The sequence below is a fragment of the Babylonia areolata genome, chromosome 30 (assembly GCF_041734735.1).
Source record: "Babylonia areolata isolate BAREFJ2019XMU chromosome 30, ASM4173473v1, whole genome shotgun sequence".
NCBI classification, from domain to species: Eukaryota; Metazoa; Mollusca; class Gastropoda; order Neogastropoda; family Buccinidae; genus Babylonia; species Babylonia areolata.
In genome coordinates, this window is record NC_134905.1 from 5,672,574 (window position 1) to 5,695,092 (window position 22,519).

General features: G+C 42.3%; 1 protein-coding gene across 1 annotated transcript in view; it reads right to left on the minus strand.

Annotated features, from left to right (window-relative positions):
• The window catches only part of LOC143275305 (disks large homolog 1-like), a 34,743-nt gene extending 18,601 nt beyond the window's left edge, over positions 1-16,142 (minus strand). Inside the window, exons 1-5 of the mRNA XM_076579301.1 lie at positions 16,046-16,142; positions 14,929-15,031; positions 11,871-12,047; positions 10,483-10,555; positions 5,406-5,532 (exon numbers count right to left, since the gene is read on the minus strand). Coding sequence (XP_076435416.1) covers positions 5,406-5,532; positions 10,483-10,555; positions 11,871-12,047; positions 14,929-14,987 — 436 coding nt within the window. The 5' untranslated portion in view covers positions 14,988-15,031; positions 16,046-16,142. The remainder of the gene's footprint in view (positions 1-5,405; positions 5,533-10,482; positions 10,556-11,870; positions 12,048-14,928; positions 15,032-16,045) is intronic.
• Positions 16,143-22,519: the final 6,377 nt, after the last annotated feature.

Sequence of the window (22,519 nt, forward strand, 5' to 3'; positions counted from 1 at the left end):
AAAACAAAAACAGTTAGCAAATTCTGAAAATTACTCTGACTTAAGACATAAGCTTACAGATTTTTTTTTTTTTTTTTTTTTAAAGCTGCATGCACACAACAGCTAGAATGCTGGTCATTTTACTGGCCAACGTCCCAAGTGAGAGGGGGGGAAAAAAAACAAACGGTGTTACCTTCTGCATCGCAGAGTGAGAAAAAGCATAATTTTTCAAAACACACATTAGCTTGTGACCTCGCTTCCAAAAGCATCGTAACAAACAGAAGAAGCGTTACAATGATTAAACGCATTTTTAAAATATATATGTGGAGTCAGAATCATTAAAACAAAGCAGAAAGAATGATATCAAAGACTCTTCTTTTAAAATGTACTTGAAATTGCTTGAAATAAAATGTGAATAATAGAATTTGTTGTGACTAGACCTGAAATCATTTGAACACATTGTAAAAATTAATGAATTGATTATAATCTCATACACATCATTTATACATAATATCAGTGTAGTTTAAATCATTTGAAATGTACTGAAAAATGTGGTAAGCATTTTATCAACAACAAAAAATACATATAAATCAACCAATATATTTTTTTAAACCTACATATTGTTAATGACATAAGTCTTGTTAAAATCATTTGAATATGTAATAAAAATTGCAGAAAGATTATGAAACATTTTCCAATGTAGTTGGTTACTAGAAACAGAAAGTGTTCAGTACTTTATCGAGAAACATTTTCAAGTGTTGTCCAAAGCACTTGAAATGCGATGCAACAACAGGATCCATTTTATCAAAGATATTTTCAAGTGTAGTTGAAACCACCCAAAAGGGATTGTAAAAAACCAAAAAAAAAACAAACAAAAAAACCCCCAAAACAACAAAAAAAAACCAACACTTAACTTCAAAAAGAACACATTTTTGGTGCAGTATTTCTATGCTTGTCAATACAGTGAGAGATCACACAAACAAAAAATTTGCGATATATGCACACTCAGCGGTGAAATGTGAAATAACAATTATTCAGCACTTTCCGTTTGACATAATATATTTCAAGCCAAATTTCAGGAAAAAGAAGGATCTAAAACTTCTAAATCAAAATACTGTCCAGTCATTTGAATCAATGTACTTTACACATTTTTCAGCAATGAATATCTTGCAAAAAATAACAGCCTAACCATGAAACTAAAATCAATTGGCATTGCACTGAAAATATTAAAATATTTCAAAACACAAAATCGCTTTTTTGTGTGTTATTTTATTTTATTTTTTTTTATTTTTTTTTGCTAGTTTGGAAAATTTAGAAAACAGATTTCAGATCATCTGTAATACTTTAAAAGCATGTTTTTAAACATTTAATCACTGACAATTAATCCTAGAACAATGTTTTCAGATGTAAAATTCTGCCGACAGATTTGAATTACAAAAAGGCAATGAAAATGTCAGATAGGTAAGAATGAAACATAATCACATTTTTATTGAAATGAAATAAAATGAATAATAGAAAGAAAGCCCACGCCTGTTAAATATGTAAAGTTAAAAGCGTACATACATACTCACACACACTCACAAAGAGAAATGGTATTGGATTTTAGCATATATAATTATAGCGGTTTCAGTTAGGGAATAAAGGTGTCAGATTTTATGATTTAAAATATTATAGCTCTTTGGTTAGAGAGTAATGCCTAACAAATGGTGTTGAATCTTTAGGTGAAGATATCACAGCTCTCTGGAGAGTAAGGGTGTTAGATTTTAGTGAGAGATTAATGCTGTTTTGTTAAAGAAAACCGGTGTTGGATTTTTGTCAAAGAGTTTATTGTTTTATTAGAGGGCAATGGTGCTGGATTTTTACTGTGAGAGATTATGGTCTTTGGTTAGAAAGTAATACCTAACTAACGGTGTTGGATTCTAACACAAGAGATATTTTGTTTTTTTTAAGCTGTTTGGTCAGGGAAGCTGTTTGGCTAGGGAGCAAAGGATTAAGATTTTATGACAGCAGATTTCAGAACTGAGAAATTAGAAAATGAAAATGATATTTCATTATAAGACAAAGCTACATATTCAATACTGTGAGAAACAGAATGTCATAACAAAACAGCTCAGTTTGCTAATGAGAAATAGCAAATAATTTTAACACACCACACAGCACACTTGATTTTGTGAATGGCACATATTATGGTATTAAATTGCAAAGCAATAAAGCACAGTTGTGTTTTGTGAATGAGAAATGGCATTTAATAATGGCACGACACAGCAGCAGACTTTGTGGAAGACGAATGGCATTAATTCTAATGCAACATGGCACACCTGAATTTGTGAAAGACAAGTGGCAAACGGCATTTAATATCAACACAACGCTGTACAGCTGATTTTGTGAAATGGCATTATTTCAATGCAACATGGTCTGTGAAAAATGGTTTCCATCGAAACTAAAGATGTTAATACAGCTGATTTTGTGAAATGGCATTATTTCAATGCAACATGGTCTGTGAAAAATGGTTTCCATCGGAAACTAAAGATATTAATATGGGACAAATGGTTTGTAAACTCTCAGTCTGTTTGAAAAGGCAACTGCATGATTAAATCACACTTTTTTTTTCTTTTTTTTTTATGAATGAAATGTGTTTTTCACAATCTAGTCTGAAAAAGGCAACTGCATGATTAAATCAAACATTTTTTTTTTATGAATGAAATGTGTTTTTCACAATCTAGTCTGTTTGGAAAAGGCAACTGCATGATTAAATCAAACATTTCTTTTTATGAATGAAATGTGTTTTTCACAATCTCCCTCCCCCCCGCGCCCCCCCCTTTTTTTTTTTTTAAACTGCATCTTCTTTTATCAAAAACCCTCTACAGCTGAAGAATTAGCTTTAAAATTAGAGAAATGGTAAAAGCAAGAGGACAGAGATATACAGACATGAAAGCCAGTTAATAATAATAATGATGACTGCCAGAAGTATGACAATCAATCACAAGGATGGAAATAAGCAAGATACATAATTACGTTTGAAGCAGACAGTAAGAAAAGATAATTACCTTCCACTGTGTGTTTGCAGAAATAAAGGAACAGATCCAGAAAAAGTCATGTTACAAACAAGGTCTTTTCTTGGAAAAACAGCAACAATGACGCCAACCACAAAATATATATCAAAAGCAGAATATACATGTATGAGAAAAAAAACAAACAAAAAAAATGTCTGATAAACCAGTTCTCAATCTTATCCTTAAATCTGTTGTAAAAACACATAGACACAACAAAAATATTGTTAACATAGCAAGCAGTTAACTCTTAAATATCAATAGCAAATATGACACATGAAAAAGGTGTAAAAAAAAAACAAAAACAACCAACATATTCCATACATGATACAAGTTTAACAAAACCTTATGTTCTTGAAGATCTTGGTATATATATTCTTCTTGCACTCACTCGGAAATAAGTCTGGACCAAACAGTGCACAAAATGCAAGAGCAATTTGTTCACCACTCACTTCACAAGTGCAACACACACGCTTTCAAGCAGACAACCAAAGAGTACCGCAAGACCAGTATAGATATACGATGAGCGAAAAATGACATCACTTTCGTTCTGTCTCACGATTCAATTTTCTACAAAATTCAAGCATTCAAGAGAGAACGAACGAACGAACGAAATTTTAGACAGAGAGGGAGGGACAGGGAGAGAGAGAACAAATACAAAGACAGAGAAAGAGAATGAGAAAGAGAGAGTGAACAGAAACAAACGACACACAAAAAAACCCGAACAAGAACATCAACAAAGACAGACACATGACAAGACAGGAATGACAGACTCAATTAAGAGAGATGAAGGGATGGAATAAATAAATGAACAAATACGTAGAATTTGAAAAAAGAAAAAAAGAAGAAAGGAAGAAAAAAAAAAAATGATAGAGGCAAAAAAACAAAGACGGACAAAAATACAAAGGATATTAGGACCAAAAATAAAGAAGGGGGTGTGTTCGGAAGGTGTGTGTGTGTGTGGGTGGGGGGGTTAGGGGGGGATATAAAGGAGAAAAAAAAAGAAGAAAAAAAAGATGAGGGGAAAAAAAAAGAAAAAAAAAGATGAGTGGGAAAAAAAAAAGACAAAAAAAGAAAAAGAAAAAAAGACAAAAAAAAAAGACAGAGAAACCAGAGACAGAAGAAAGCGCCCCCCCCCCCACCCCATCCCTCATTCTCTCTCCCCCTCTCACTTCCCATTGTCTAATGCATGCACTAACATGCACACTAAGTCTCCTGGCATCCTGTGCATCCCCTCTAGAGGTCTACGGAATGAGCGCAGACTAAGGACAAATCTCAGCGCTAAGCAAACAGCGCCAGTTAACATGCAACCCAGCCCTGGAACATTAAATTCCGTAAATTTCAGACTATAAGCCGCAACTTTGCCCCCCTGCCCCTCCCCCCCCCCCCTGTGATGCGGCTTGCTGAATACCTTAAAAGTTGGGACTATTTGCTGCAAGTTTTCCAATCAACTGCGGCTAAAATAACGACACCGCTTGTTTGTGGATTTTTCTGATGTTGTGGGTTTTCCCCCGTTGGCATGTTCATGTCAAATCAAGTGTTGCCGTCAGTCTGATTTTTCTGTAGTTGTGGGTTTTACCGGTGACACATTCAGGTCAAATCAAGTGTTGCTGTCAGTCTCCGAGTCACTCTTTAAATTCATGTTAGGTTGCAAGACTGGTTTCGACTCTTTGTGAAATCAAAACTCACCATTTAAAGTGTGCTGGTGTTAACCGTTTTATGTTCTTTCCCTCCAAATTTACACAATGCCTTAATGCAAACAAAACATTCAGTTGACTGCCCTTGTTCAGACAACTTCCATCATACCAAAAACATGATGCAATGCTTACAATGCAGCTTTCAATCTGAAGGCGATCGAGTTTCTCACTTTTTGTGGGTAAATTTGAGACGTTTTCTGCACTGTGTGTGTGTGTGTGTGTGTGTGTGTGTGTGTGTGTGTGTGTGTGTGTGTGTGACATTTGTAGCTCATAAACCATTGCAGCTTATGTGTAAATAAATTCCCTTTTTACAATTTTTTTTTAAGGGATGCAGCTTATATAACGATGCGTGATTTTTTTTTTTTTTTACAGTACTCCCAAGAATATTTCAAGACCATTTCAATGACGCTAGTTCCTGCACCACTCTTCCTCTGCCACCCCCAAAATAATTATATATACCCCCCAAAACACTGCCCTTCCTGCCACACCCCCCCCCCACCCCACCTCCCCTAACTCCCTGCCTACCCCCTCCATCCATCCCCTTCCTAACTACCCATCCCCTCAGTGGGTGCACACCCAGCATGCACGCCCCCCCAAAATGGAGTATGGCTGCCTACATGGCAGGGTAAAGAGATAAAAAAAAAAAAAAGGATCTATATCGTCGTTATCATAAACTCACGTTCGTCGGCGGAGACGTCTTCGCTGCCGCTGTGGTCCTTGCTCTTCATGAAGGGGAACTTCCGGGACCAGGAGAAGTTCTTCTTCTTGTCCTTGTCCTTGGCTGACGCTGCTTGGTTGTGGTGGTGCTGAGGCCGGCAGCCACCATGTCAGGGGAGAGGGAACAGAGCGACAAGCATTGTGAGAGAGGAACAGATCGACAAACATTGAACAGATCGACAAACACTGTGAGAGGAACAGATCGAGACATTATAAGAGGAACAGATTGACAAGTAAGAACAGATGGACAAGTATTGCGAGAGGAACAGATCGACAAACATTGTGAGAGGAACAGATCGAGACATTATAAGAGGAACAGATTGACAAGTAAGAAAAGATGGACAAGTATTGTGAGAGGAACAGATCGACAAATGTTGTGAGAGGAACAGATTGCCGATATGAGAGGAACAGATTGACAAGTAGACAGATCTGGACAAGTATGGTGAGAGGAACAGATCAACAAGCATTGTGAGTAACAGACTGACGTTATGAGAGGAACAGATTGACAAGCAGGAACAGAAAGACAAGTATTCTGAGAGGAACAGATCGACAAGTAGGACAGGTGAGAGGAACAGATCGATGTTGTGAGAGGAACAGATTGACAAGTAGGAACAGATGGACAAGTATTGTGAGAGGAACAGATGGACAAGTAGGAACAGATGGACAAGTATTGTGAGAGAAACAGATGGACAAGTAGGAACAGATGGACAAGTATTGTCAGAGGAACAGATGGACAAGTAGGAACAGATGGACAAGTATTGTGAGAGGAATAGATTGACAAGTAGGAACAGATGGACAAGTATTGTGAGAGGAAGAGATTGACAAGTAGGAACAGATGGACAGTATTGTGAGAGGAACAGATTAACAAGTAGGAACAGATGACAAGTATTGTGAGAGGAACAGATTAACAAGTAGGAACAGATGGACAAGTATTGTGAGAGGAACAGATTAACAAGCAGGAACAGATGGACAAGTATTGTGAGAAGAACAGATTGACAAGTAGGAACAGATGACAAGTACTGTGAGAGGAACAGATTGACAAGTAGGAACAGATGGACAAGTATTGTGAGAGGAACAGATGGACAAGTAGGAACAGATTGGCAAGTATTGTGAGAGGAACAGATGGACAAGTATTGTGAGAGGAACAGATGGACAAGTAGGAACAGATTGGCAAGTATTGTGAGAGGAACAGATGGACAAGTATTGTGAGAGGAACAGATGGACAAGTAGGAACAGATTGGCAAGTATTGTGAGAGGCACAGATGGACAAGTATTGTGAGAGGAACAGATGGACAAGTATTGTGAGAGGAACAGATGGACAAGTAGGAACAGATTGGCAAGTATTGTGAGAGGCACAGATGGACAAAGTATTGTGAGAGGAACAGACTGACAAGTAGGAACAGATGGACAATGTGTTGCGAGAGGTGCAAATCGACAAGATTTGTGAGAGGAAGAGATCGACAAGTAATGTGAGGGGAACAGATCGACAAGTATTGAGAGAGAAACAGATTGACAAGTATTTTTAGAGGAACAGACTGACATTGTGAGAGGAACAGACCGACAAGTATTGTGAGAGGAACAGATCGACAGTGTGAGAGGAGAGACTGACAAGTATTGTAAGAGGAACAAGTATTGTGTGAGAGGAACAAGTATTGTGAGAAGGAACAGATCAACAAGTAGGAACAGATCGACAAGTATTGTGAGAGGAACAGATCGACAGTGTGAGAGGAGATATTGAGAAGTACTGTGAGAGGAACAAGTATTGTGAGAAGGAACAGATCGACAAGCAGGAACAGATCGACAAGTATTGTGAGAGGAACAGATCGACAGTGTGAGAGGAACAAGTACTGTGAGAAGGAACAGATCGACAAGTAGGAACAGATCGACAAGTATTGTGAGAGGAACAGACTGACATTGTCAGAGGAACAAATCGACAAGTAATGTGAGAGGAACAGATCAACATTGTCAGAGGAACAGATGGACAAGTATTGTGAGAGGAACAGACTGACAAGTAGGAACAGATGGACAAGTATTGTGAGAGGAACAGACTGACAAGTAGGAACAGATGGACAAGTATTGTGAGAGGAACAGACTGACAAGTAGGAACAGATGGACAAAGTGTTGTGAGAGGTACAAATCAACAAGATTTGTGAGAGGAACAGACCGACAAGTATTGTGAGGGGAACAGACTGACAAGTAGGAACAGATGGACAAAGTGTTGTGAGAGGTACAAATCAACAAGATTTGTGAGAGGAACAGACCGACAAGTATTGTGAGGGGAACAGACTGACATTGTGAGAGGAACAGACCGACAAGTATTGTGAGGGGAACAGACTGACATTGTGAGAGGAACAGACCGACAAGTATTGTGAGGGGAACAGACTGACATTGTGAGAGGAACAGACCGACAAGTATTGTGAGAGGAACAGACCGACAAGTATTGTGAGAGGAACAGATCGACAGTGTGAGAGGAGAGACTGACAAGTATTGTAAGAGGAACAAGTATTGTGTGAGAGGAACAAGTATTGTGAGAAGGAACAGATCAACAAGTAGGAACAGATCGACAAGTATTGTGAGAGGAACAGATCGACAGTGTGAGAGGAGAGACTGACAAGTATTGTAAGAGGAACAAGTATTGTGAGAGGAACAGATCGACAGTGTGAGAGGAGATATTGAGAAGTACTGTGAGAGGAACAAGTATTGTGAGAAGGAACAGATCGACAAGTAGGAACAGATCGACAAGTATTGTGAGAGGAACAGATTGACATTGTCAGAGGAACAGATCAACAAGTAATGTGAGAGGAACAGATCAACATTGTCAGAGGAACAGATTGACAAGTATTGTGAGAGGAACAGATCAACATTGTCAGAGGAACAGATCAACAAGTACTGTGAGAGGAACAGATCGACAAGTAGGAACAGATCAACAAGTATTATGAGAGGAACAAATCTATATGTAGGAACAGATCAACAAGTATTGAGAGGAACAGATCGACAAGTAGGAACAGATCAACAAGTACCGTGAGAGGAACATTAACAGATCTATATGTAGGAACAGATCAACAAGTATTGTGAGAGGAACAGATCGACATTGTCAGAGGAACAGATTGACAGGTAATGTGAGAGGAACAGGTTGACAAGTATTGTAAGAGAAACAGATCCATAAGTATTGTACTCTGTTATTATTATACAGCCTCGAAGAATGGAGTATGGCTGCCAATATGGTGGGTAAAAAAAAAAGGTCATGCGCATAAAAGCTCACTCATTCATGTATGAGCAAGAGAAAGAGAGGAAAGTAAAGACTGAGTTAGGGGCAGCAAGAGAGAGAGAGAGAGGGGGGGGGGGGTGAATTAAAGACAGAGATAGGGGCAGCAAGAGAGAGACAGAGAGAGAGGGAATTACAGACAGAGATAGGGGCAGCAAAGAGAGAGAGAGAGGGGGGGGGGAATTAAAACAGAGATAGGGGCAGCAAGAGAGAGACAGAGAGAGAGGGAATTAAAGACAGAGATAGGGGCAGCAAAGAGAGAGAGAGAGAGGGGGGGGGAATTAAAGACAGAGATAGGGGCAGCAAGAGAGAGACAGAGAGAGAGGGAATTAAAGACAGAGACAGAGAGAGAGGGAATTAAAGACAGAGATAGGGGCAGCAAAGAGAGAGAGAGAGGGGGGGGGAATTAAAGACAGAGATAGGGGCAGCAAGAGAGAGACAGAGAGAGAGAGGGAATGAAAGACAGAGATAGGGGCAGTAAAGAGAGAGAGAGAGGGGGGGGAATTAAAGACAGAGATAGGGGCAGCAAGAGAGAGACAGAGAGAGAGGGAATTAAAGACAGAGATAGGGGCAGCAAGAGAGAGACAGAGAGAGAGGGAATTAAAGACAGAGATAGGGGCAGCAAAGAGAGAGAGAGAGGGGGGGATTAAAGACAGAGATAGAGGCAGCAAGAGACAGAGAGAGGGGGGTGGGTGGGGGGGGGAATTAAAGACAGAGATAGGGGCAGCAAGAGAGAGACAGAGAGAGGAGGGAATTAAAGACAGAGATAGGGGCAGCAAGAGAGAGACAGAGAGAGAGGGAATTAAAGACAGAGACAGAGAGAGAGGGAATTAAAGACAGAGATAGGGGCAGCAAGAGAGAGAGAGGGAATTAAAGACAGAGGAAATTAAAAACAGATAGGGGCAGCAAGAGAGAGAGAGAGGGGGGGGGGGAATTAAAGACAGAGATAGGGGCAGCAAGAGAGAGAGAGAGAGGGGGGGGGGGCGGGGATTAAAGACAGAGATAGGGGCAGCAAGAGAGAGACAGAGAGAGGAGGGAATTAAAGACAGAGATAGGGGCAGCAAAGAGAGAGAGAGAGGGGGGGGGGAATTAAAGACAGAGATAGGGGCAGCAAGAGAGAGACAGAGAGAGGAGGGAATTAAAGACAGAGATAGGGGCAGCAAGAGAGAGACAGAGAAGGAATGAGGGAATTAAAGACAGAGATAGGGGCAGCAAGAGACAGAGGGAATTAAAGACAGAGGAAATTAAAAACAGATAGGGGCAGCAAGAGAGAGAGAGAGAGGGGGGGAATTAAAGACAGAGATAGGGGCAGCGAGAGAGAGAGAGAGAGAGAGAGAGAGATAGGGGCAGCGAGAGAGAGCGAGAGAGAGAGAGAGAGAGAGAGAGAGAGAGAGAGATAGGGGCAGCAAGAGACAGAGGGTATTAAAGACAGAGGAAATTAAAAACAGATAGGGGCAGCAAGAGAGAGAGAAGGGGGGTGGGGGAATTAAAGACCGAGATAGGGGCAGCAAGAGAGAGAGAGGGTGGGGGGTGGGGGTGGGGGGAATTAAAGACAGAGATAGGGGCAGCAAGAGAGAGACAGAGAGAGAGAGAGAATTAAAGACAGAAATAGGGGCAGCAAAGAGACAGAGAGAGACAGAGCCACAGGGAGAAAAAGAGGCAGGGAAAGAGAGTGCGAGCAAAAGAGAGACAGACAGACAGACAGATACAGGGAGGAGGGGTGTGCAAGACAGACACAACACAGACATTTTCTTCGAAGACAAGACGTTAGTACCTTGTCTGCAGATGTGCTGTTTTTGCCCGTGAACTTGACGTTTTTCAACCTGGCTCTCTCTTTCCTTTCTACCCTGGAAACACACACAGCGTCACCACAAATTCACTCTGCAGTGAAAAACAACAATGACAATGGACGTTTATACAGCGCGTTTCCCCAGGAACACTGCTCAAAGCCCACTTTACAGTTCGTTCCCCTCACACACACACACACACACATAACCCTGACAGATACCACATACCCCCCCAAAAAGCCCCCTCCCTCCCACACCCTTCCCTCCCCCCCTACCTTCACACACACAACCCTGACAGATACCACATACCTCCCCCCACACCCCCAAAAGCTCCTCCACCCACCTCCACACACACAAACCTGACACATACCACAACATCCCCTCAAAAAAAAGCTCCCTCCCCACCCCTACCCTCACACACACAACCCTGACAGATACCACCTACCCTCCCCCACACCCCCAAAAGCTCCTCCACCCACACAACCCTGACACATACCACAACATCCCCTCAAAAAAAACTCCCTCCCTACCCCCCCCACCTCTACATACACACACACAACCTTGACAGATACCAAATACCCCCCCCCCCCCCCCCCCTCACCTCCACACACACAACCCTGACAGATACCACATACCCACCCAAAAAGTCCCCCCCCCCCCACCAATCCTCCTCCCAAACCTCCATACACACATACATAAAATGCATCATACACCCATGCACTCTCACACCACCCTCCATCCATGCCTGGGAGACTGTGGAATGTACGTTAAGAGCCTTGCATCCACCGTACATTCCAATTTCACGTAATGGATCAATGAATCAAATTGTATTGTGCATCCCACTGCTGCTGTCTTGTACAGTGCCGCAGCTTATTGCTGTGCATGGCACAGTTTTTTGTTGTTGTTTTTGGTCCCCTCACCTGTGTTTGCTGGGCACGATGCCCACCTCCCTTGGGTTCGATCCTCTGGGCCGTCCACCACTCATCATAAAACTTTTTTTTTTTTTTTTGCTGCCCCATCATCTGCACTGTTTCAGTGGCATTACTCCCACGCCGCTCATTTAGATTCCTCCCATACACGGCCACACCCGGGTTCATCCGTCACAGTTCCAGCGTCGGCAGTCCACAGGGAACCATCGATGTTAGGTCGCCAGGAGGCCACACACCAGAGGAGACCCTGCACTGCTGCTGAGTCACTTCGGTGGTGCTCAGTGGTGCCTGTTCTGATTTAACATTACTTCGATTTAACATACCTCCTCGAGGGCCCCAACACCACCACCCCCACAACACCACCCCCAACCTCATCCTTCCCCCACCCACTCACCCCCACATCCCCCTCACCCCAAACACCACCTCCCCAGCCCCCCCGCCCTCACCTGCGTTTACTGGGCACAATGCCCATGCCCTCCTCCTCGCCCTCAGGAGTGATCCTCTTGGCCTGCCACCACTCGTCGTCACTGGCGTTGGTGACGTGAAGGATGTCCCCGTAGTGGAACCCCAGGCCTTTGCTGGGCAGGCCGCTGTCTTTGGAGGGGTCGTAGTCAAACAGCGCCCTGTTCGTGGGTAGGAAATAAACAACAAAACTAAGTAATTAATATTACTGCTACTACTACTACTGCTACTACCATTCTTCTTCTCATTATCATTTGTATTTGTATTTCTTTTTTTATCACAACAGATTTCTATCTGTGAAATTCGGGCTGCTCTCCCTAGGGAGAGCGTGTCGCTACACTACAGCGCCACCCATTTTTTTATGTATTTTTTCCTGCGTGCAGTTTTATTTGTTTTTCCTATCGAAGTGGATATTTCTACAGAATTTTGCCAGGAACAACCCTTTTGCTGCCGTGGGTTCTTTTACGTGCGCTAAGTGCATGCTGCACACAGGACCTCGGTTTATCGTCTCATCCAAATGACTAGCGTCCAGACCACCACTCAAGGTCTAGTGGAGGGGGAGAAAATATCGGCGGCTAAACCGTCATTCAAACCAGCACGCTCAGATTCTCTCGCTTCCTAGGCGGATGTGTTACCTCTAGGCCATCACTCCACTCATATATAATGTGATATCAAGTCAAGGTAGGTTACCTAACACGAAGGATTTCAATAATGTTTTTTTTCACATAATGTGACATCCAGTCATAGTGAGTTACCTGACAAAGATTGTGACAATATTTGTTCACGTATGTGACATTTACTCAAGGTAAGTTACCAGACACAAAGGTTACAATTAGGTCTTTTCACATACGTGACATCAAGTCAAGGTAAGTTACCTGACATAAACATGCAGTAACAGAATAGAAGAGAATATTTCTTTAGAATATTTCTTTGTCACCAAGTGTACCGGGGTCACAAGGAATATTGGGAGGGACAGTACATAAAAAGGTACGAACATAAATCAAAAATCATACACAGACACCGATAAGAGTAGAAATTAGGATACATACATGTTCATATCAATACAAAAACTTGTGCATACTCTCTCACACTCACACACACACACATTTGAACAGAAGCCGCATATTACATATGGATGGGGCTGATGGCAAGATCTTCAGGTAGATGGTTGTTGATTGCACAATTCTATTTAATCATACTGGATTTGTTCGAGTGACAGGGTATTGACTGCTTTCGGAAAAAAAGCTACAGGCGAAGTGATTGGTTTTTCATCCTTATACTTCTGTACTGTCGACCAGTGGGGAGAATCTCGAAATATCCAAAGAGCTGGATGTGATTCATCCTGGCTGATTGATTTTGCTTTTCTGAGTAGCTGCTTATAACATATGTTGTCTAGAGAAGGTAGATCAGCCCTGGTAATCTTGGTGGCAGTTTTTACGATTCTGTTCAGGGCTGCAACTTCTGTCTTGGAAATGTTTCCATACCAAACAGTTATGGCGAAGGTTAACACACTTTCATTGAGTGCTCGGTAGAAATCAACCATAATTTCTCTTTTAATTCTGAACTTTTTGTGGGGCGAAGAAAGTACAGGCACTGTTGTGCTTTCTTAACAATTTTTTCCGTATTTTTCTCCTATTTCAAATTGTGGGAGATAATATAATAATTTAATAAATGATAATAATATCTTTTCGACATACTTGACATCAAGTCAAAGTGATTCACCTGACATAAAGGATTACCATAATGTCTTTTCAACCACGTGACATCAAAATCAAGGTGAGTGTTGGCCTCGTGGTAACACATCCCTCTAGACCAGCGAAAGAATCCGAGTGCACTGGTTCAAACTCCAGGGTCGCCCAGGATTTTCTCCTCCCTCCACTAGACACTGAGTGATGGTCTTGACACTACTAGTCATTCAGATGAGACGATAAAACGAGGTCCCATGTGCAGCATGTACTTAGCGCACATAAAAGCGGCAACAAAAGAGATGTCCCTGGTAAAATTCCGTCTAAAAATCCACTTTGAGAGTAAAACAAATGCACTTGCATGCAGGAAATACTGATTAAAATATATGGACAGTGCTGCTCAGTGGGAACACACTTTTACCTAAGACAGCAGCCTGAATTTCACACATTAAAGAACCCACGGCAACTAAAGGGTTGTCCATGGCAAGATTCTGTGGCGATCCACTTCGACAGGTAAAGAAATAAAATTGCAAGCAGGGGGATGGCTTTCTCAGTGCAGCGACACTCTCCCTGGGGAGAGCAGCTTGAATTTTGGTGCTCTCAGCGTAGTGACACGCTCTCCCGGGGGAGAGCAGAGGAAATTTTCTTCCTAAAATTATGTTTATCTAACATACTTTCCGTGACCCACTAGCGCAGACCCCAGCAGGGGTCTGACATTCCTGTCCTGCGCAAACTAATACCCGCCTATGCGGAGAAAACAAAAGTAGCTACGGCCGATAACCTCCCAGAAGTAGGTAACCTCCCCTTTGCCACTGTGACTAGGGCCCTCTTTTTCCAGCAGCCATCGTAACTGCTGTTCCTGTGCTATTCATATGGCTTTTTTTTTTTTTTTTTTTTCCGTATTTTCAGTCTGTCTGTCGATTCTTGTGCGTCCTCGTTTTATGTCAATGTCTTCAATCAGGTCACATAATTATATGGCTTGATTGGGCGATCGGGCTAAAACTGAGGCGCGATCGCAATCGATCAGCGGACATTCTGGGCCCTCTACTTCAGTCTCTCTCATCAACGCCAACCCGCCGCCTCCTCCACTTCCTCCGCTCCCTCCGGTTGACTCCAGACCTCCACCACCTCCTACACCTCCTCTGGTGACTTCTAGGGGTTTGTTGCCCCACACTCAGGACAGTGGTGCCACTGATTCTATCAAAATCGATCCACGAACGGACTCAACGCGCTCCGCGTTTTCTCGGCCCTGCCAGTCGGCAGTGCACGAGTTGACCTCCTCTTGTCTCTTTCCCCCATGCCTACAGTTTTACACAGAGAAATCTGTTATGATAAAAAGAGTAATACAGTATTCTACCTGACGTAGAGTGTACGTTTCTGCGTGGTGCGGAGGCTTCCAGTGCTGGTGTTCATCATCTGTTCCCTCAGGTCCTGGATCTTCGCCTCAAACCGGTTGTAGTCTGCACACCGACAAGAGAGTAATATAATAATAATAATAATAATATTTTATTTTTATATACTGCTATAATTCAAGCATAAGCAAGCTCTAAGCGCTTTACAATCCAGTACCTAAAGTGAAACAAGAAAGCATATATAAAAAGTAGTAGAAACATAAAAACAGAATCATTAATATTATATATAAAAAACAAAACAAAAACACAATGCATGAAACTCACAAAGTAACATACTATCAATACCACAACTGTTTCACTCCAACACTCACAGTAACACCCACGCACAGACACACACACGATTAAACGGCTGAGATGACAGAAAAACTTGAGAAAACGGACTGGAGATATACTGCTACTCAAGATCAAATGACCTTTATGTGTGAATTTTCAGCCTTTCGCAGATAAATATTTACTACTGTTCAGAAGAGGCAGGCCAGAAAGTCACGGGTAAACAAGCTCCCTGACAATGATATGCCTGTCTTTGTCTGCCCCAACTGTCAGCGAACACTTCGTGCGCAGATTGGACTATTCAGCCATCTGCGCATTCACAGATAGATTCATGAGCAGCCCCCCCCACCCCCACCCCATCCCCCAGGTGGATGACAACGATGGTCATCATCGATCTCGATGGACACACACCACTGCTCTACATCAAATGTGGAAATTTTCCATTCTTCCAGAGATATTTCCCTTCTTTTGATGATGTCACCAGCGACGTCACCATGCCATGTGAGTGCCACATCCCAGTTTCAGTTTCAGTAGCTCAAGGAGGCGTCACTGCGTTCGGACAAATCCATATACGCTACACCACATCTGCCAAGCAGATGCCTGACCAGCAGCGTAACCCAACGCGCTTAGTCAGGCCTTGAGGAGAAAAAAAAAAGAAAAAAAAAGGTGAATAAATAATAGATAAGCTTACACAAATAAATAGATAATTAAATAAATAAATAATAACTATAATGTAAAAAAAAAAAAAAATTCCCACATCCCAGGGAGAGTAAAGGGGGTCAAACGCGTTACCTTCAGGCCTGTACTGAGCAATGATCTCCACTGTCTCCCCGGCTCGCTTCAACGCCTGGGCTGCCTCCTCGTGTGTCGCCCTCTGCAGGTCGGTTTCGTTCACCTGGAACACCAGATGTTGGAGATGATTATTATTATCATTAATCATTATCATTATTGTAATATTTATTGTTGTTGCTGCTTACCCCCTGTGCTGGTCTGTTTTGTTCACCTGGAATACCACACACTGGAAATCACCATCATTATTGTTATCATTATTATTCATTATTACTATCATCGTTGCTTACTTCTCTGCAGGTCTGTTGGAGATTATTATTATCGTCATTTTTTTTTCCCCCTTGGCAGAATAACCCTGTGTTTAAGTGTTGGACTTTCAATCGGAGGGCCTCTGGGTTGAATATTTGTAACTCCCTGTGTCACCTCTATGACTGACCCAAATCTATCACACACAGAAAGACCCACTCATAAATAGAAAACGTTAACTTTTTCTTTTCTTTTTTTTCTTTTTTTTTGGGGGGGGGGGGGGGGGGGGGGTAACTCCCTGTGTCACCTCTGTGACTGACCCAAATCTGTCACACACAGAAAGACCCACTCATAAATAGAAAACTAACTTTTTTTCTTTTTTTTCCCCTTTCTTTCTTTTTTTTGGGGGGGGTGGGGGGCATGGGGGGGTGGGGGTAACTCCCTGTGTCACATTTGTGACTGACCCAAATCTGTCACACACAGAAAGACCCACTCATAAATAGAAAACTGTAACTTTTTTTCTTTTTTTTCTCCTTTCTTTTTTTTGGGGGGTGGGGGGGTAACTCCCTGTGTCACATTTGTGACTGACCCAAATCTGTCACACACAGAAAGACCCACTCATAAATAGAAAACTGTAACTTTTTTTTTCCTTCTTTTTCCTCCTCCTTTTTTTTTTTTTTTTTTTTTTGTAACTCCCTGTGTCACATCTGTGACTGACCCAAATCTGTATGATGACTTGCAGGTCATAGACAAGGAAAGAATTTCAAATGCCAAAAATATGGCAGGGTTAATTTAAGAGTTTCAGTTTCAGTTTCAGAAGCTCAAGGGCGCGTCACTGCATTCGGACAAATCCATAATACGCTACACAACATCTGCCAAGCAGATGCCTGACCAGCAGCGTAACCCAACGCGCTTAGTCAGGCCTTGAGAGAGAGACAGAGAGAGAGAGAGAGAGAGAGAGAGAGAGAGAGAATGGGTGAATAATAGATAAATACATAAAAAAAAAGAACTACTATTACTAATAATAATATGTATGAAGCGCAAAAACTTGATGAAGTCAACTATAAGCGTACATAAATAAATAAATAATAATTTTATATAATTAAAAAAAAAATTTAAAAAAAAATCTTCACTAATTAAGAACAGTCACACAAATCAAATACAAAACAAACACTAGTACACCTGCACTTAAACATGAGAGTCGCAGCCCAACAACACAGAAAGACTTCAAACCACCTCAGTGTTCCAAAAAGAACAAAAACTAACTGAAAAGTTTCACTCCAGAAAATGCCCGTTCATGTCTGGGTTAAGAAGAGTCACACACATAAAAGCCCATTTAAACGAGTGAACACAGGAGTTTCATTCGACAAAAACAGAAAGAAAACGAGGGTGGGGGGGGGGGGAGTTCAGATAATAACTTGGGAAAAATGTGTCCACCACCCTTGCAGCTAAACTGACCTTCTGAAAGTTGATGGAAAGTGGCGACATTGTTTCTGTTGCACAGTGACCTTTTCCTGAATCCGTTTTCTCTCTCTTTTTATAAAATTTTTAAAAAAGAAGAAGAAGAAGAAAAAAAAAAAAAAGGACGCAGCTTTTTTCTTCTTCTTCTTCTTTTGAAAAACAACAACAACAAATAACGGAGCCCCTAAGCACAATTTTGTGGCTCCTAATTGTATTCCAAGCCACACTTAACAAAGCTGAACTGTGCTCCAAAGTTCATTCACACGCACAGTTTTTCGGTTGCTGTTAACATTCGTCTTTCACTGTTTAACTCACTCAGTACGGCCAGTCCTCTCTTCTCCTCTACACAGACCCCTCGGATGTCCAGTGGGTGTCTGAATGACCCAACCTTTAGCTTCCGTCATCAGAACTGTGGTATTCTTTTTCAACATTCACGTCTTCAGTATAAGAGCCTTCCGCTTGCAATATTTTGATGATGGTAATTGGGGTGAAACGCTGTTAACGTCGTCTCTTTCGCCGTTCGTATGGAAAGAGTTAAATAGCACGACCTACTGTTCTGCACTTCCGCAGCAATGCGCTGTCATGAATGTTGATGGGTGCAATAGCCGAATGGTTAAAGCGCTGAGACCTTCAATCTGAGGGTCCTGGGTTCGAATCTCGGTGCACCTGGTGGGTAAAGGGAGGAGATTTTTCTGATCTCCCAGGTCAGCATATGTGCAGACCTGCTAGTGCCTGAACCCCCTTCGTGTGTATGCGCACGCAGAAGATCAAATACGCACGTTAAAGATCCTGTAATCCATGTCAGCGTTCGGTGGGTTATGGAAACAGAAACACACCCAGCATGCACACCCCCGAAAACGGAGTATGGCTGCCTACATGGCGGGGTAAATAAACAAAGCGGTCATACACGTAAAAATAAAATGTTACACGTTTGTCTGAGTGTGTATGTATGCGTGCCTGACATCTGACTGAATGATACAGGAAACGAATGATGAGCACCCATTGGCAGCTGTCAGTCAGCTCTCTCTACCCAGGTGGACTGCCTGTTGTGTAAATGACCCTGTCTTTATAAAGCGCTTAGAGCTTGGTCTCCAACTGAGGACAGGCGCTATGTAAGTGTCCACATCAATCAATAACAAGAGAGGCAAGGCCTTCAAGACTCACTTGTGATACACTGAAAAAAAAAAAAAAAATCCAAGCTTCTTATTTATTGTGTATAATTTCAAAATGTAATGTTTAAGATGAGAAAGATCAGTTTAAAGCGAATTAAGTCCCCTAGCATTAATTACAGAGTAATTTCCCTTTTTTTTTTACTATCTGCACCAAAACGTTTGCAAAAATAAATAAAACTTCCATGCTTAGCAAAAGAAGTTCCTGTTTAAACAAAAAATGATAATAATGACTGCTCTTGTTGTTGGGTCAGAATATCAGATCAAAGTGCCAAGTTTAGAGAATACAAAAAATATAGATATAACAGTAAATGCAGTTTCCATATAATTAGGTTTCTTTTTTTTTCTTTTTTTTGTGCCCATCCCAGAGGTGCAATATTGTTTTAAACAAGATGACTGGAAAGAACTGAATTTTTCCTATTTTTATGCCTAATTTGGTGTCAACTATCAAAGTATTTGCAGAGAAAATGTCAGTGTTAAAGTTTACCACGGACACATAGACACACACACACACACAGACAACCGAACACCGGGTTAAAACATACTCACTTTGTTTACACAAGTGAGTCAAAAATCTGGACTTGACTCTTGAACTGAAGCCTCAGAACGACTGGCTTGGAGGCAGACGGTACAGAAAGGCCTCTCCCAAGTTTGAAAGATGCTTGCCCAGCGTTTTCAAGGGAAAGAGAGTGAGAGAAGAAAAGTCTCCCGGCCCAGAGAAGAGACCAGCAAAAGACTTTGAACAGCTACCTGTGCAGTGTTGGACGGACCGTGTTCACCGGTGTAGTGGCAAGTCCAACCACACTCTACGCTGTTATCTATCACCACCCACAGCACACACTCTATAGTCTCCAGAGACTGACAGCGCCTGTCTATCCGTCTATCTATGTATCTGTCTGTCTGTCTGTCTGTCTCTGTGAATAAAAGAAAACTTTTTGAGCTCTCTCTCTCTCTCTCTTTGTCTTATAATTCTAAATTTTGTTGTTCATCCAACTCAAGGTTTGGTTTTCATATGTGTGTGTGTGTGTGTGTGTGTGTGTGTTTGTGTGTGTGTGTGTGTACAACATGTGCAACCATACATATGTATACAGGTCAGTGGCCATTACATTAAAACAATTCCGCTTTCTAAGTGTAATAAAGTGGTTTCAACAGCTGTTTCTGGCTGTACAATATAGCTAGCAGATCACATGCCACCACTGCCGGTTCACCAAAACTTGATCCCAAGACAATTTTCTGACAAACACTCCATACAAATTAACAACACTCGACAACTAACCAGGATGCTTGTAGTAGTAGCTTGTGCCAACCCACCACAACAATGATTTCCCTGGCATGACGTGTGCAAACTATAATGGGGCGTTTTCCTTCCTGTTCCTTACAGGAAGGGATGGGTTCAATTACTCAGTGGGAAAGATGGGGAGGGGGGCGGAGGATGGGGGTGGGGTGGGGGTGGGGGAAGTGGAAGGGTTGCTGACAAACTGAATTAACTCTCTCCATACGAACCGGCGAAAGAGACGACGTTAACAGCGTTTCACCCCAATTACCATCATCAAAATATTGCAAGCGGAAGGCTCTTATACTGAAGACTTGAATGTTTACAAAGAATACCACAATTCTGACGACGGAAGCTAAAGGTTGGGTCATTCAGACATCCACTGGACATCAGAGGGGTCTGTGTAGAGGAGAAGAGAGGACTGGCCGTACTGAGTGAGTTAAGGAGATGAAGGGTGACCGTGGAGATGAGAAAAAAAAAAAAAAAAAAAAATAAAAAATAAAGGGGATACATTAAGGGAGAGCAGAACTAATTAAACAGGGATTGGGTTGGTGGAGGGTGTGGGGTGGGTGGGGAAGAGATGGGGATCAGGGGTGGGGCTGGGGGACTGGGTGGGAGGAGGGGGTGGAGGTTGTGTCCATGGAGGAAATTTTCATGCCAGAGAGAGAGAGAATGTATATGTGTGTGTGTGTGTGTGTGTGTGCGTGTGGTGTGGCATGTGTTCAGTTTCATTAAATTAAGGTCTATCCACATTAAGTAATATTAGACACACACGTGTGTGTGTGATTCTTGTGTGTGTGTGTTAGTGTGTGTTAGTGTGTGTGTGTGTGTGTGTGTGTGTGATAGCATGTGTGTGTGTGTGTGTTAGTGTGTGTGTGTGTGTGTGTGTGTGTGTGCGTGTGTGCACGCGTGTGTGTGCCGGCACGTGTGTTTAATAAGGAAAAGATTTAAAAAACAAAAAAACAAAAAAACACAAACATCCATCAATCAAATCAAAATTGGGGAGAGTGATGGGAGGGGCGTGCCAGGGGAAAAGGGGGGTGTGGTGGGAAGACCCGAGAAAGCCTGCATCTCATCCCACCCAAATTAACATCAATTTGCCATTGAAACATCACCAAAACAACCACTTAACTCACTCAGTACGGCCAGTCCTCTCTCTTCTCCTTTACACAGACCCCTCGGATGTCCAGTGGGTGTCTGAATGACCCAACCTTTAGCTTCCGTCGAGTCAGAACTGTGGTATTCTTTGTCAACATTCACCTCTTCAGTATAAGAGCGTTCCGCTTGCAATATTTTGATGATGGTAATTGGGATGAAACGCTGTTAACGTCGCCTCTCGTATGGAGAGAGTTAACTTCACATCTAATTAGTAATCCTCACAATCACACCACAGGAGCTGTATACATGATGGCCTAGAGGTAACGCGTCCGCCTAGGAAGCGAGAGAATCTGAGCGCGCTGGTTCCAATCACGGTTCAGCCGCCGATATTTTCTCCCCCTTTTTCTAGACCTTGAGTGCTGGTCTGGACGCTAGTCATTCGGATGAGATGATAAACCGAGGTCCCGTGTCAGCAAGCACTTAGCGCACGTAAAAGAACCCACGGCAACAAAAGGGTCGTTCCTGGCAAAATTCTGTAGAAAATTCCACTTCGATAGGAAAAAACAAATAAAACTGCACACAGGAAAAAGCACCAAAAAAAAAAAAACCGTACTTAGGACACCACCTACTAATCCCCCTACTGACGACAATATTGGCTTAGTCGTGGAGCCAGACTGAGTGACCAACACAATACTTTACACACACATATATAAGCAAGAGATATCTGAGCACACTGGTTCTTCTTCTTCTTCTTCTTCTTCTGCATTCACTCGTATGCACACGAGTGGGCTTTTACGTGTATGACCGTTTTTACTCCGCCATGTAGAGAGCCATACTCCGTTTTCGGGGGTGTGCATGCTGGGTATGTTCTTGTTTCCATAACCCACTGAACGCTGACATGGATTACAGGATCTTTAACGTGCGTATTTGATCTTCTGCTTGCATATATACACATGAAGGGGGTTCAGGCACTAGCAGGTCTGCACCTATGCTGACCTGGGAGATCGCAAAAATCTCCACCCTTTACCCACCAGGCACCGTCACCGTGATTCGAACCCGGGACCCTCAGATTGACAGTCCAATGCTTTAACCACTCGGCTATTGCGCCTGTCAGCGCACTGGTTCGAATCCCAACACAGTCGCCAGTATTTTCTCCCCCTCCACCAGACCTTGAGTGGTGGTGGTCTGGACGCTAGTCATTCAGATGAGACGATAAACCGAGGTCCTGTG